This window comes from Drosophila willistoni, assembly GCF_018902025.1.
Source record: "Drosophila willistoni isolate 14030-0811.24 chromosome XR unlocalized genomic scaffold, UCI_dwil_1.1 Seg144, whole genome shotgun sequence".
In the NCBI taxonomy this organism is placed as follows: domain Eukaryota; kingdom Metazoa; phylum Arthropoda; class Insecta; order Diptera; family Drosophilidae; genus Drosophila; species Drosophila willistoni.
The window spans coordinates 8,190,536-8,207,224 of record NW_025814057.1 but is presented as its reverse complement, the minus strand read 5'-3'; the positions used below and the strand labels follow the sequence as shown (position 1 = coordinate 8,207,224).

General features: G+C 42.0%; 1 protein-coding gene across 1 annotated transcript; it reads left to right on the top strand.

Moving 5' to 3' along the window:
• Window positions 1-159: 159 nt before the first annotated feature.
• On the top strand, window positions 160-14,623 carry LOC6638910 (laminin subunit alpha). The gene is made up of 14 exons (XM_002061883.4): window positions 160-609; window positions 794-940; window positions 2,809-3,433; window positions 3,510-3,591; window positions 3,650-3,777; window positions 3,839-4,252; window positions 4,322-4,594; window positions 4,650-5,502; window positions 5,590-6,223; window positions 6,284-6,564; window positions 6,634-6,859; window positions 6,929-12,498; window positions 12,571-12,788; window positions 12,847-14,623. The coding sequence occupies exons 1-14, from the start codon at window positions 388-390 to the stop codon at window positions 14,301-14,303; spliced, it is 11,130 nt and encodes a 3,709-aa protein (XP_002061919.1). The 5' UTR covers window positions 160-387; the 3' UTR covers window positions 14,304-14,623.
• The last annotated feature ends 2,066 nt before the right edge of the window (window positions 14,624-16,689 follow it).

Sequence of the window (16,689 nt, the reverse complement as noted above, 5' to 3'; positions counted from 1 at the left end):
AAACTAAAGAGCCGACTGCATAGCCAGCTCCAGCAAATAAAACGAATCCATCAGATACTTTTGGATTTCTGTGTGTGTGTGTGTGTGTATATGTGTTCTTATGATCGAGGAAAACTTCCCGCTACGAAAAATGGACTCGGATTCAGTTGCTCACGACGAGCCATCCAGTGCGGTTGGATGGTCTCTGGAACAAGAAGAAGGAATCGAATTGAAAAAAGAGAAAGTGAAATTATAAACGAAGAACATATATGTATGTCTAGAAAAGAGATAAGAAAGTGGAATACATAAGAAAGAGTATACTCAAAAAGAACTGAAAACCGAACAACCGGAAGTGATCTTTAGACAGGACTTTCTCCCCCCCGTCTTGCACGGGATTGATTACGTGCGATGGGTTTGGGTGTGGGCTGGACCAGGGCTTTGGCCTTTGGTCTGCTCATCACATGTTGTGCAGCGGAATTGACTCCGCCTTACTTCAATTTGGCCACAGGACGTAAAATCTATGCCACAGCCACTTGCGGACAGGATACCGATGGACCCGAACTTTATTGTAAATTGGTGGGAGCCAATACAGAAAACGATCATATCGACTACTCGGTTATTCAGGGACAGGTAAAAGCGATTCATCAACTTCTCTAACAACGCCCAAAATAAAAAGAAAACCCGAAATTTCTTCTTTATGGTATACATACAGAAGAAATTTCCACAACACATGTGCTCAACATTCAAATTGGAGCTCTAAAAATATCTAAAATCAAAAAAAAACTCACAATTCTATTCTCAACATGTGTTGTAGGTCTGCGATTATTGTGATCCCAATACGCCGGAGAAGAATCATCCGCCAGAGAATGCAATTGACGGCACTGAGGCCTGGTGGCAGAGTCCCCCTCTATCTCGAGGCATGAAATTCAATGAAGTCAATTTGACCATCAATTTTGAACAGGTAAAACGAAGAATAACAAAAGAAGACAAGATCAAGAGAAAGAAAGAGATAGAGAACGAATGAAAGATGTGGTAAATGGGATGCAACAGACACACAACGAGAATCTTCTTCTTTTGGACGATCGTAAAATTTGAAAACAATTTTAATGGGTTTTTCATTTTGAAAGGCGACACAGCAAAAAAGTACAACATAAAGGGGAACAAAAATTTATGTTGCTGAGCTAATCAAATTCTATAGCAGGAGTTGAGGTTTATCAGCTTGAAAATATATATACCTATATATGTATGTACACCATGTACATATGTACCCGAAACTAAGTTTCAGCTTACAGCTTTTGCTTAGAAACGTGGAGCATTGACTCTGTTTCGATTTGTATTTTTTTGAAGTGCGATAAGCCAAAGACGACCGTTTTAAGTATTTCAGTTCCCCAGCATGCGACATAAATTGGTCTTAGTCTTTTCTTACTTATCAGCAGCACATAGTCTGAACGAAACGAGCATATAGCAACTATAGTAGTCTCATTCTTAAATGCTTATCTTGTGCTACATTTAATACAAAAACAATAAAAAAACAAAAAAAGGGGGAACTTGTGGGGTCACACACAGAGCTGTTTCTTATCGCTTGTGCAACGGAAACGCTCTAAAAAGATTTTTTTTAATTTCAATTCCGACAAGACTTCAAAATTGTTGAGCTAAAATAACACTACAATATGATCTCATAGTTTCCAAAGAAACAACAAAATGAAAACTGCAATTGTAGCCAAATTGCAATTAAGAAATGTGCATGATTTTAATATGCGGAGGAAGGCAAACTAACAACAAATAAACTATTATGAACATGAGAGCAGCATATGTACACAGAATAGTTTGCAGAAGTTAAACATAATTAGCATATATGTACACACACATATTTACACACATACATATGTGGTACATAAATGAACTTTATGTTTATGCAAAATGATATCATGGCATAAACAAACCAAAGCAAAGGCAAAACAATTTGTATCTGAATATACTCATGCATCCAGATGTGTGTATCTGCTTTAACTACATATGTTGGATGCCATATAGTCAGGAGCGGTTTACATAATTTAGGACTAGGTCAGAGTAAGAAAAGTACAACAACTTTGAATTTATATTCTTTTACTTGCCAAGAATGAAATAAGAAGAAGAGTTTAAATTTAGCTGCCAGTTTTTTTTTTTGTTCGAGTAATTAACATCGAGTTGATTTCTTTGCTGCAAGAGTCCAGCCCTGACTTTAAGACTTTACCCTACACAGATGCATGAATGAATCAGGCATATTAAGGCAATTGAAATTGGCTGCTCATCTTAAATAATATTAATTGATTTCCTTCCTTTTCCAATGAGAAATTGCAAAAAAGTTGCTAACTTGCCAGCAACATTTTTGGGTTAGCAACATTTTCTGGTAGCAACATGTTTGGCTAATAGGGAAACAATTTTTAGGATTTTTAAGGTTTCAATTTCCTTTTCAAGACTTTTATAGGGTATATCGAGGCTCTAGACGATAATATCAGTTTTTCTCTTCTCTTTTTTTCAATTATATTCAAATCAAAAAGCAAACAGAAGATTGTATAAACAATAAACAAACATTTAGTGAAGACAAGACTAAAAAAAATTTGTTTCTTAGATGTGTCCAGGGCCCATTAACATGAAGTTATTTGCTATGCCAGTGATCTCATACTGTCTCCCTATAGAATTTGTGTGTGTGTGTCTACACTTAGCTAATAAATTTCAATGAATTTGCTACTTCTGGAAGAAAACATTACAATTAGGGTGGTCTCTTTTAGGAGGGGCAACCAAGATAAAGACAAAAAAAATATATAGACAACAAAATTTATTTGATAGGAATTCCATGTGGCATATCTTTTTATACGTATGGGTAATTCACCCCGTCCTGGTCTCTGGACATTGGAAAAATCAACGGATTATGGCAAAACCTGGACACCTTGGCAACATTTTTCGGATACACCCGCCGATTGTGAGACATACTTTGGCAAGGATACCTATAAGCCAATAACCCGAGATGATGATGTCATTTGCACCACGGAATACTCAAAGATTGTGCCTCTAGAGAATGGTGAAATTCCCGTTATGTTGCTCAACGAACGTCCAAGCTCGACCAACTATTTCAACTCAACCGTGCTGCAGGAATGGACACGTGCCACAAATGTGCGCATACGTTTATTGCGTACCAAGAATCTATTGGGTCATTTAATGTCAGTGGCTCGTCAGGATCCCACAGTGACACGTCGTTATTTCTATTCGATCAAGGATATCTCAATTGGTGGTCGTTGTATGTGCAATGGCCATGCCGATACCTGTGATGTCAAGGATCCGAAGAGTCCGGTGAGAATTCTAGCCTGTCGTTGTCAACATCACACTTGTGGAATTCAATGTAACGAATGTTGTCCCGGCTTCGAGCAAAAGAAATGGCGTCAAAATACCAATGCTCGTCCCTTTGTCTGTGAACGTAAGTGAAGGCAAAAGATTTTCCCCCGTCCCACTTATTAGTTAATCCGAGGTGCCTTTTTCTTTCTATGCAACAGCTTGCAATTGTCATGGACACAGCAATGAATGTGAGTACGATGAAACGGTCAATCGCAAGGGTCTTTCCCTCGATATTCATGGGTAAGGAATTTAAGAAAATTTAACATTCTAATTCCTAATTCTTTAAATCACTTACTAGCAATTATGATGGCGGTGGCGTTTGTAAGAACTGTCAGCACAACACCGTGGGTACCAATTGTAACAAATGTAAACCAAAATATTATCGCCCCAAAGGAAAATACTGGAATGAAACCGATGTCTGCAGTCGTAAGTTTTTGGAAATTAAGACTTGAAGAATTTGGATAGGCATTCTAGTCTCTTTTCTTAGCCTGCCAATGTGACTTCTTCTACTCGACGGGTCACTGTGAAGAGGAGACTGGCAATTGTGAGTGCCGTGCCGCCTTCCAGCCACCAAATTGTGATTCCTGTGCCTATGGCTACTATGGCTATCCGAATTGCCGGGAATGTGAATGCAATTTGAATGGCACCAATGGCTATCACTGTGAAGCCGAAAGCGGAGAGCAATGTCCGTGCAAAATCAATTTCGCTGGACCCTATTGCAAACAGTGTGCCGAGGGCTATTATGGTTTCCCCGAATGCAAGGCCTGCGAGTGCCATAAACTGGGTTCCATTACCAATGATTGCGATGTGAATACGGGTGAATGCAAGTGCTTAACCAATTTTGGCGGTGATAATTGTGAACGCTGTAAACATGGCTACTACAGCTATCCCCAGTGTCTGTGTAAGTAGTTACTAGGAATAGGTGATGGAGAAAGGTAAAGTTAGTAGCTAATCATTTTACATACTGCAGACTGTGACTGCGATAATCAGGGTACCGAGTCGGAGATTTGCAACAAGCAGTCGGGTCAATGTATTTGCCGTGAAGGTTTCGGTGGTCCGCGTTGTGATCAATGTTTGCCTGGCTATTACAATTATCCCGATTGTAAGCCCTGCAATTGCTCGTCAACGGGAAGTTCGGCCATTACTTGCGATAATACGGGCAAATGTAATTGCTTGACTAATTTTGCTGGCCGTCAGTGTACGCTATGCAGTGCTGGTTATTATAGCTATCCGGATTGTCTACGTAAGTACTATCAAAGTCTCTGGGGTTCATTTTCTTGATGACTCTTTTCCTATAGCTTGCCATTGCGATTTGCATGGCGCCGAGGGCGTTACCTGTAATGCCGATGGTCAGTGCCTGTGTCAGCCAAACTTCGATGGTCGTCAGTGTGATTCGTGTAAAGAGGGTTTCTACAATTTCCCCAGCTGTGAGGACTGCAACTGTGATCCGGCCGGTGTTATTGACAAATTTGCTGGCTGTGGCTCGGTTCCAGTGGGTGAATTGTGCAAGTGCAAGGAGCGTGTGACTGGACGCATTTGTGATGAATGCAAACCGCAATATTGGAATTTGAATATCAGTAATCCGGATGGTTGTCAAAACTGTGACTGTTGGACAGATGGTACCATCTCCGCGTTGGATACATGCGCATCAAAATCGGGTCAATGTCCGTGCAAGCCGCACACTCAGGGTCGCCGTTGTAAGGAGTGCAAGGATGGCACCTACGATCTGGATGGTTCATCATTGTTTGGTTGTAAGGATTGCAACTGCGATGTGGGTGGTTCATGGAAAACCGATTGTGACAAGAACAGCGGACAGTGCAAGTGTCATCCCCGTGTTACGGGGCGTGCCTGTACCCAACCATTGACCACACATTATTTCCCAACTCTTCATCAATTCCAATACGAGTATGAGGATGGCTCTCAGCCATCGGGAGCACAGATGCGTTATCAATATGACGAATCGGATTTCCCAGGCTTCAGTAGCAAGGGCTATGCTGTCTTTAATGACATTCAGAATGAAGTGCGCAATGAATTGCTGGTATTCAAATCATCTGTTTATCGCATTGTCATTCGCTATGTCAATCCCAATGAACAGAATGTCACTGCAAGCATCCTGATACAGTCGGAGAATCCCCAAGAGGTTGATCAAAAGTAAGTAGAAGCTCTCTCTCTCTCTCTCTCTCTCTCTCTCATACACACATTTACTTACTCTCTCTCTCTTTCTCTTTTACTTTGCAGCGTTAAGGTGTTATTGCGTCCAACAATTGAACCAGAGTTTGTCACTGTGGCCGGTCCCAAGGGTAGCAAACCTTCAGCCGTTGTCCTTGATCCTGGCCGTTATGTCTTTACCACCAAGGCCAATAAGAATGTTATGTTGGATTACTTTGTCCTTTTGCCGGCTGCCTATTATGAGGCATCGATTCTCACTCGCCACATAGCCAATCCTTGTGAATTGGGCAACATGGAATTGTGTCGCCATTACAAATATGCTTCAGTGGATACATTTGAGCCTGCCACCTTGCTTAACAGCGATGACGATGCCTTGGAAGTGTATAGTGATCCGGAGCATTTTGAGATCATTGGCCATGTCGGTGAAATTCCGGTATTGAGTAACACCCAAAAGGAATTGAACTATAACATCAATGTGCCACATAGCGGTCGTTATATCTTTGTCATCGATTACATTAGCGAGCGAAACTATGCGGATCCGTATTTTGTCAGTTTGCGTGTTGGTCAACAGGATGAGACTGAGACAACGGTATTCCTATATCCTTGTCTATATTCCACAGTCTGTCGTACACCCGTCAATGATGATGGACGTGAGAAGAGTTTCTACATCAACAAGGATGATGCTGTGCCAGTCACCATTTATGTAAGTTTATCTAAGAACAAGATGAATTGGATTTCAAGTAATTAAAAATTTCTATTCCAGGCCGATATCGATGATGTCTATCGCGTGGCTATCATTTCAGTTACAGCAATTCCAGTGGAGAAATGGTCCATCGATTATATCAATCCCAGTCCCGTTTGTGTCATACACAATGGACAATGTGCCACACCGAAATTCCGTTCGGTTCCGGATTCAAAGAAAATTGAATTTGAAACCGATCATGAGGATCGCATTGCTTTGAATAAGCCACCATATGCGGCATTCGATGAGCGTGTTAAATTGGTTAATTTGGATAGCAAAAATGAGGGCTCCATAGTGATCGAGTGAGTTAATCATCAGATGAATTTATCCACCCTGTATGGTTTATTTATTTCGATTTTGACTTTCTGCAGATCAAAGGTTGCCGAGCCAGGACGTTATGTGATTTTGGTTAAATACTATCAGCCCAGTCATCCCAAATATCAGGTGGTTTACACTCTAACAGCTGGCAAGAATCAATATGATGGCAAATTCGATATCCAACATTGTCCATCGAGTTCCGGTTGTCGTGGTGTTATACGACCCAATGGCGGCGATTGGTGGTTCGATATTGATGACGAATTCAAATTTACCATTACGGTAAGGATAGCAGGTTAAACTAAAATGTTAGTAAATGTTACTAAGCGGTATCTTATTGATTTTTTCTAGAACAATTATCCACAAAGTGTTTGGTTGGACTATTTGGTTGTGGTCCCTGTCGATCAATATAACGATGACTTATTGGTCGAAGAGACATTCGATCAGACAAAGGAGTTCATAAAGAATTGTGGACACGATCATTTCCATATTACCCATAATGCCAGTGATTTCTGCAAGAAGGCCGTATTCTCTCTGACTGCTGACTACAATAGTGGTGCATTGCCATGTAATTGTGACTATGCGGGATCGACTAGTTTTGAGTGTCATCCATTTGGTGGTCAGTGTCAATGCAAGCCGAACGTGATTGAACGTCAGTGTGGTTCGTGTAAGAGTCGTTACTATGGCTTCCCCGATTGCAAACGCTGCGAGTGTCCCAGCAGTGCCATGTGTGAGCCCACCACGGGTGAATGCATGTGCCCACCGAATGTGATTGGTGATCTGTGCGAGAAATGTGCCCCGAATACGTACGGTTTCCATCAGGTGATCGGCTGTGAGGAATGCAATTGCAATTATCTGGGCATAACCAATGGCAATACCCAATGTGACATGTTCAATGGAACTTGCGAGTGCCGCGATCATATCGAGGGACGTGCCTGTGATGTCTGCGCCCATGGTTACTATGAGTTCCCGCGTTGCGGTCAATGCTCATGCCATAAGCCAGGAACTGAGTTGGAAGTTTGCGATAAGATCGATGGCAGCTGTTTCTGCAAGAAAAATGTGGTGGGCCGGGATTGTGATCAGTGTATTGATGGCACATACAATCTGCAGGATAACAATCCGGATGGTTGCACCACATGCTTCTGTTTTGGCAAAACATCGAGATGTGACAGTGCCTATCTGAGGGTCTACAATGTCAGTTTGCTGAAGGAGGTGTCAATCAGTTCGGCGGAGTTCAATAATCATACAATTGAACTTGATATCTGGGGCATACCGCAATCAGAGTTGGTGATCAATGAGACAACCTTGCAGGCGGATTTCTCTTTCCGTGATATGACCGATCAGAGAGTGGCCTATTTCGGTGTCTTGGACTACCTACTCAATCAGAATAGTCATATATCTGCTTATGGTGGAGACCTGGCCTATAATCTGTATTTCACTTCAGGATTCGATGGTAAACCGATTGTGGCTCCCGATGTCATTTTGATGAGCAAAGATAATATATTGGTGCATCAGAGTTATGAGCAGCCGAGCAGCAACTTGCCCTTCCAGAATCGCTTGCAAATGATTGAGACCAATTTCGAAACATTGGCAGGCAAATCGGTTAGCCGAGCAGACTTTATGATGGCCTTGAGGGATCTGAAATCGATATTAATACGTGCCAATTATTGGGAACAAACATTGGTCACCCAGCTCTCAAATGTGTATTTGACCCTGGCCGATGAGGATGCCGATGGCACGGGTGAATACCAATTCTTGGCTGTCGAAAGTTGTCGTTGTCCACCCGGTTATGCGGGCCACTCGTGTGAGGACTGTGCGCCAGGTTATTATCGCGATCCCAATGGTCCATATGGCGGCTATTGTATTCCATGCGAATGTAATGGTCATGCCGAAACCTGTGACTGTGCCACCGGCATCTGCAAGGAGTGTCAACATGGCACTCGAGGAGATCATTGCGAGGAATGTGTCGCCGGCTATTATGGTAATGCCACAAACGGTTCACCGCATGACTGCATGATCTGTGCCTGCCCCCTGCCATTCGATTCGAATAACTTTGCCACCAGCTGTGAGATCTCGGAGTCTGGCAATGAAATCCATTGCGAGTGTCTGCCCGGCTATACGGGACCACGTTGCGAATCCTGTGCTAATGGTTTCTATGGCAATCCTGAGAGCCCGGGAGATATTTGCAAGCCATGCGAGTGCTCGGGCAACATCAATCCTCTGGAACAGGGCTCCTGTGATACCCGCACGGGTGAGTGTCTGCGCTGTCTGAATAATACCTCGGGCACGGCATGTAATCTCTGTGCCCCTGGATACTTTGGTGATGCCGTCGAACTGAAGAACTGTCAGAGTTGCGATTGCGAAGAGGTGGGCACTCTGGAGTGTGATCCTCATGTGGGACAATGTACCTGTCATGACAATGTCATCGGTGAGCGTTGCGATCGCTGCAAGCCAGATCACTATGGCTTCTCATCCGGTGTGGGTTGCCGTGCCTGCGATTGTGGTGCCGCCTCCAATTCCACACAGTGTGATGATCACAATGGCAACTGTGCCTGCAAACCAGGAGTCACGGGTCGTCAATGCGATCGTTGTGCTGTCGATCATTGGAAATATCATAAGGAAGGTTGCACACCGTGCAACTGCAATCAGGGTTACTCCCGAGGATTCGGCTGCAATCCCCTCAATGGACAATGCGAGTGTCTGCCAGGAGTCATTGGCGATAGATGTGATGCTTGCCCCAATCGTTGGGTCCTTATCAAGGACGAGGGCTGCATAGAGTGCAACAATTGTCATCATGCTCTACTCGATGTCACCGATCGTATGCGTTATCAAATTGATGGCGTCCTGGAAGATTTCCAAAGTGTCACTTTGGCTTTCTTTACCAGCCAGAAACTGAACTACTACGACTATTTGGCCGATGAATTGGAACCAAAGGTCAAGGCCCTTGATCCCACAAGTGTCAATTTGAGTCCCTCGAAGAAGGTCAATAGCGAACTGGAAGCAGCCACCAAAACCTATGCCAAACAGGTCAATCAGACCTTGAACAATGCCCTCGATATACGTGAGAGATCTAGTATTCTCTTGGGCAATGTCACCAATGTCCATGAGAAGGCTCTCGAGAGTGTTGCCAAGGCTAAGCAGGCAATTGATGCAGTCGAAAATCTATCCGAGAATCTTGAAGCCACGGCCAGTACGAAAATTGATTCCGCCTTGGAAGAGGCTCAACGCGTATTGGGACAAATAAATGCAACACAAATTGAGGTGGCCCTTAATGAGGATGTTCTGAACAAGGCCCGTCAGCAATTCGAGGAGGTAGACGCCTTAGTGGAACCAATCAAGAAACAAAATCGCAGTTTGAATGCCCTCAAGAACGACATTGGCGAGTTCAGTGACAAACTGGAGGATCTCTACAATTGGAGTGAACAATCCCAAAATCAATTGGTCGATGTGGAACGCCTTAATGTGGCCAACAAGAAGTCATACGACAATTCCAAATTCGATACGGTATCCGAGCAGCAACAACAGGCGGAGAATAATATCAAGGATTCGAATAACTATCTCATTAATGGTGACATAACATTGAATCAGATTAATCAGAAACTGGAAAGTCTACGTGGAGCTCTCCAAGAGCTGAGCGGCGTCAATAAAAATGTCGACGAGGATTTGCCACTGCGTGAGGGACAGCACAAGGAAGCCGATGAATTGGCCGAGAAGGCAATACAGAAGGCGGCCTTCTTAACTCACAATGCCATGGATTTGTCAGTGCAATATGAGGATATGACAGCTAGTGCTGACCCAGCGATGAAGGCAGCAACTGCCTATACCACAATTGTGGAAGCTGTCGATGCGGCCCAGCAATTTAGTCAAGATGCCATAACAGCGGCCGGAAATGCCACAAGTATAACCGATGGCATTGAAGAGCGCGCCGGAAATGCCGATAAACGTTCGGCAGATCTCTTGCAAAAGGCACGTCAAAGTCTTCAGAAGGTTCAGGACGATCTTGAGCCACGTCTGAATAATTCTGCTGGCAAAGTGCAAGAGATTTCCCAATTGAATGCTGCAACGGAACAGCAATTAAAAGACATTAACATATTGATTAAACAACTGCCAGCTGAAACCCAAAGGGATATGTGGAAGAACTCCAATACAAATGCCAGCGGCGCCTTGGAAATCCTACACAATGTTTTGGAAATCTTAGAACCTGTGAGCAAACAAACACCCAAAGAACTGGAGACAGCACAGGCCATCAATCGTGATGTGGATTTGACCCAGAAGGATATAACTCAGGCATCAAATCAATTGGACAATGTCGATACGAATATACCGAAAATGGCCCTACTAGCCGATAACATTGAGATCCAGCAACAGAATGCGGCCAAGCTTACACAACAATTGGGACAGGATATTGAGAACTTGAGACGCCAGATTGAGACAGCTCGACAGGTTGCCAACAATATTAAGGTCGGCGTTAAGTTTAAGCCCAGCACAGTGCTTGAATTGAAGACACCCGAGAAGGCAAAACTGTTGGCCACCAAAACCAAAATGTCGACATTCTTCCGTACCAATGATGCCAATGGGTTCCTTCTCTATTTGGGCAACGATAATAAGACCACACAAAAGAATAATGACTTTGTGGCCCTGGAGATCCTTAATGGCTATCCCATATTGACCATCGACTTGGGTAATGGACCGGAACGCATCACCAGTGATAAATATGTCTCCGATGGCAATTGGTATCAGGCTGTCGTCGAGCGTGTGGGTTCCAATGCCAAGCTGACAATACGCGAAGAATTGCCCGATGGCAAAATTGTTGATCATACGAAATCGGGTTATTTGGTTGGCTCTCAAAATGTCTTGCATGTCGATCGTAATAGTCGTCTGTTTGTCGGCGGCTATCCAGGACCTTCGGACTTTACAGTGCCCGATGACATACGCTCGAATTCGTTCAATGGTGAAATTGAAGATCTTAAGATTGGCGATGAGCCTGTTGGTCTCTGGAACTTTGTCTATGGCGAGGAGAATAAACAGGGTGCCGAAATGCGTTCAGTGCTGATCGAGGACCAGTTGCCTGTTACCGGATTACGTTTCAATGGTAATGGCTATGCCCAACTGGATGCCTCCATGATTAACTTCAAGAGCAGATCGAGCGTACAATTCAAATTCAAGGCCCCCCAGGATGCTGCCAATGGCTTGCTCTTCTTCTATGGCAGAGATAAGAACTATATGTCAATTGAGCTGGTCGATGGCGCTGTCTTCTTCCGTTTCAAATTGGGCAATGAGTTGGTCTCACTGGGCTCAGATGATCGCTACAACGACAACCAATGGCATAGTGTTATTGCCGAGCGAGATGGTCGCGAAGGATTGCTCAAGGTCAACGATGTGGTGCTTTCCAAGGACAACGCTCCCGAGGGAACCGAGGAGCATATGCCCAAGCTGAAGTACATGTATTTCGGTGGCCATCCAAATAGGCCCAATCATTCGGAGACTGTGAAACAGAACTTTGACGGCTGCATCGATGATGTAACCATTTCGGGCTACAAAGTGGACTTAACCAAAATCTTGAATAGCTCTGGAGTCGTCGAGGGTTGCCCCGACAAATTCTCATTGGTCGTATCGTTTGCTCCCAATGAGTATGGTTATCTGCGCACAGCGAATATCACATCCGATAATAGTTTCTATGTGGTCTTGAAATTCAAGACACGCCAACCCGAGGGTGTTCTCTTCTATGCCACCAATCATGACCAGAGTTCGACCATCGGTTTGACCCTGGACAATGGTTATCTAACGCTGCGCAGTCAAGGTAGTGAATTGGTACTCAATGAGCGACAATTCAATGATGGTGAAGATCATGTGGTCACTGTGCTTCATAATGCCAATCAATTGAGACTTTCGGCGGATGATGATCTGCTGGAGGATGCACGGTACGTATACACTAAGATTTATTCCACAGAGAACTCCTCTTATTAATGTTTATTACTCTTATTGTTTTTAAGGTTACCTGTTCCTCCAGCTGCATTGAATATACAAGGTGGAGATATATTCTTTGGTGGTCTACCCGATAGCTATCAGCCGCCAAAGGGAGCTCTCTCCACATTGGCCTACTTTGTGGGTTGCATCAGCGATGTGAATGTCAATGAGGAGATCATTAACTTTGCCGATAGTGCTGAAAAGAAGAATGGCAACATTAATAGCTGTTCACCAGATATATTAGGTAAGTTAAATCTAACCACAGAGTGGATATTGTCTTCATTTTCTTTTCTCTTCACTAGTATATGAACCCGATCAAGTGCCCATATTCTATCCAAGCGGCACAAATGAGCTGGAACCGTATCCAAGACCTCAACCTCAACCCGTGACGCGTCCAACAACCACCAGCACTTCAACAAGCACCACCACCACCACCACAACTACAACAACCACCACCACCACACCAACACCGAGCACAACAACCACAACAATAGCAATACCAAATACATTTATTGAAGAGGATCCACTGCCACCACTGGGACCACCGATTACAGAAAGAACTCTAGTGACTAAGCCACGTCCAACACCCAAATTGAATCTGCCAACAGATGATCGCTGCAAATTGCCCACAAATCCCAACTATGATGTGGACTTTGCCGATGCTGGCTATCGTTTCTATTCGCTGGTGGATCAGCGTCTCGAGATCAATTCATTGCCAGTGAAATTACGTCGTCATTACGATGCAAGCATTAGCTTCCGCACAAACTATCCGGATGGTTTGCTCTTCTATGCCGCCGATGAGCAGCATCAGAATTTCATAGCTGTCTATCTGCTTGATGGCATTGTCTTCCATGAGATGCGTTTGGGCGATTCAATATCAGCCAAAATTGCCAGTGAGGTGGAATTGAATGATGGCGCCTGGCACACTGTCGAGTTTGTGCGAACCAATCGCAAGATTAGCCTAAGCATCGATGGTCAGGAGCAGAAGGGTTCCGTTGATCTCGATGGCAACAAGGCAGTGCCCACATTTATTGTCAAATATCCCATCTATGTGGGTGGCATCAACAAATACGTGGAGCCGCAATTAAAATTGGCCACATCCTTTGGTGGCAACACCTCCTACTATAATGGTTGCCTCAAGGACATCAAGTTCCATAGCATGCCTTTGGAAACGGAGCCGAACCGTTTCAATGTTGTTCCATGCAGTGACCAGGTGGAGCAGGGCTTCTTCTTCCATCGCCCCAATTCATATGTGAAGCTATGGGATCGCTTCGCTGTGGGCTCTGAGATCACAATTAGCTTTGATTTCCGGCCACGCGAACCGGATGGTCTACTCTTCTCGGTGCACGGCAAGAATTCGTATTTAATATTGGAGCTGGTCAACAATAGTTTGATCTTCACCGTCAAATCGGATTCCAAGAACTTATTGGTCACGAGCTACACTCTGCCCAATGAGGGCAGCTTCTGTGATGGCAAATGGCGTAATGTCCAGGCAATTAAGTCCAAATTCGTCATCAATATTGCCGTCGACTATATCAGCTCCACCCCGAGTGTGGGCACCGAGGGTTCTGTTATAACCAAAACGAATCGACCACTCTTTATGGGCGGTCACGGTGCCTTCCAGAAGGCACCGGGTATCAAGACCCGTAAACCATTCAAGGGTTGCATCTCCAAGGTGGAGATTAACAAGACGCACGTGAGGATTACACCGAATATGGTGTACGGTGACATCTGGCAGGGTGCCTGTCCACAAACCTAAACTCACTCGAACGACGACAACAACTGCTTAACGATTTAAAGGACTTATCCCACAACGAACAAACTTAAAACGAACAAATCTATGGAAAATATCGACCTGGCATTGATCTAAAACTGAGAGTACTACGCTTCATTCTGCCCCCCACCAAGCACTCTCAGTGCCTATGCCAGTCGTACATTTATCTACTTTATATATCTAATCAAATTATCTAACTACTTCCTTTGTGCCAAGCTCTTCAAGCAATTATCTAGTTTAGTCCACAATTTTGCCATATTTTTTTCTCAATTTAAATATCTCATTGTAACTTTTTCAATTGAATTAAATAAATATTCGAATCAGTAAAAAAAAAACCCAGAATAGAGCAATCGATTACCCATTTACAGTTGAAAGAGTCAAGTTGAATTTCTGTCAAAGATCGGGCTGGAAATATAAGCCTGACTCATGCGGACCGCACATCATCCAATAGGTAAAATTCTACCTGTATATGAAATTAAATCCCAATTTTTTCATTTTCATTTATCAGTCAAGTCAAGTGTATAAATTGAGCTATATAATGCAGTCGCCCGATAAAACAGATATCTAAAAAAATACTTTTATAGCAATCTTTGAAATCAATCAATCTTGAAAACTATCAAAATTATTGTTATTATACTATATTTTCTATAAGAGTTATATGATAAGAGTGATCCGATCGGACGAACCCCGAAATATACAATGATGGGCAAGTAAATAGGTCCAAAATAAATAAGATTACTTAAAGCTTGTATGAAAGCGATTAAAGAAACTCGATTTGATTTAAACGTAAGGAAGTACTTTTTGTGCCGATCAAAAATACATACACATATAACTTTATATAATCGAAGATGCGTTACACACTTCTGACCACAATAAATAAGATCCTTTTGGGAGTTTCATTGGGGGAAAAAAACCAAAAACAATCCATAAATATTCCCAAAAATTCAAACTCGATTTACATCAAACTATTCGAGCATAAGATCGTTATATAAACAAATAATGTATGACTTTTGTGTAAAATTATTAAGATTATTGGCCTCTTTGCCTTTGTTTATTTCGTTGGTTTTTAGTTTTAGTCCTCGCCATTATGATAAATCGGCAAAAAGTTTCACATGCTTATCACTTGGCCATCATTGATAACGTTTACGTGTCCTTAAGCGCGAGAGTCCTTAGTTAGTTGATTTTGCATCGTTCATGTTCCCTTAAAACGAAACCATTTGCAATTTTTAATTTGATTTGTGATGAAAACTCTTTTTAATTTAATGACGTTTAAAGTATACATACATATTTATTTTTTGACATATATATATTTATATAGTCAGCTATACATATATATATATATGTATATATATATATATAAATTATATAGTTTTTTGCCTTTGCATTTGGTTTTTGTTTACACAAATGTCGAAAGGAGAATTTCATATGCACATGAAAGTGTTTCAATAGAAAGTTACACACATGTTGTATATATATTTTATATGCATAAATATGAAATAGTCAACATTCTGACATAGATCAGCTCAGTGCTTAACTACGATAGTACAGTGGTGTGTGTGTGTGTGTGAGTGTGTTATATACGGTTTATGAAGTTATATATATTCTTTACAATCAATCTTCATCTAGATCTAAAATATATTTTAAAAAATTTCTGCGTGCTTTAGTGATAGGAAGAAAAGGTAAGATAAGGTAAGAAAAGGTAAGGTAAGGAAAGGGAAATGGAAAGGAAAGGGAAAGGGAAAGGATAGCAATTATTTGAGAAGGAAAGTAAAAGGAGTGAGATAGATGAAAGGTTTTGGTCTGGTCTGTCTGTGTGTATTGTGTGAGTGTGTATGCAGATTTTTTTTTGTTTTCAGAATTAAATTAAATAGAAGGATAATTTGTTTTGTTGCTTTGATTACTCTTATGTACGTATGTATGTATATATATATGTAGGTATAGATATATGTATATATATATATATTTATTTATTTATTTATTCTTTTTTTATGTATATATATAATGTAAAAAAAGAATTCCCTAATTTCTGCACAAATCTCGTTTGATTTTTTGTTTTTGTTTGTTTTTTTTTTCTTTTTAAATTTGTTGTCCTAACTTGACCTAAGATTTTGTAATGGAAAAAAAACCTATACATCATAATTCTATATATATATATATGTATATATTTATGTTTGCTTGTTTTTATGTATGTATATGTATGTTGGCGTATATATAATCAGTGGTGTGTTTCTTTTTGTTGTTGTTGTTATGTGTGTGAGTGAATGTATGTGTTTGAATGTGTGTTGTGTGTGTGTCTGTGTGTGTGTGTAGTTGTAGTGTTGCTTTGTATTGTGGTTTTTGTTTTTACTGCTTATGCTCTAATCACTAAGAT

Coding starts and splice junctions, on each gene's coding strand:
- LOC6638910 (XM_002061883.4), top strand. CDS start 388: ATGGGTTTGGGTGTGGGCTGGACCAGGGCTTTGGCCTTTGGTCTGCTC. Junction 6,224..6,283: donor CTGTGCCAGTCACCATTTAT/GTAAGTTTATCT, acceptor TTTCTATTCCAG/GCCGATATCGATGATGTCTA. Junction 6,565..6,633: donor GAGGGCTCCATAGTGATCGA/GTGAGTTAATCA, acceptor GACTTTCTGCAG/ATCAAAGGTTGCCGAGCCAG.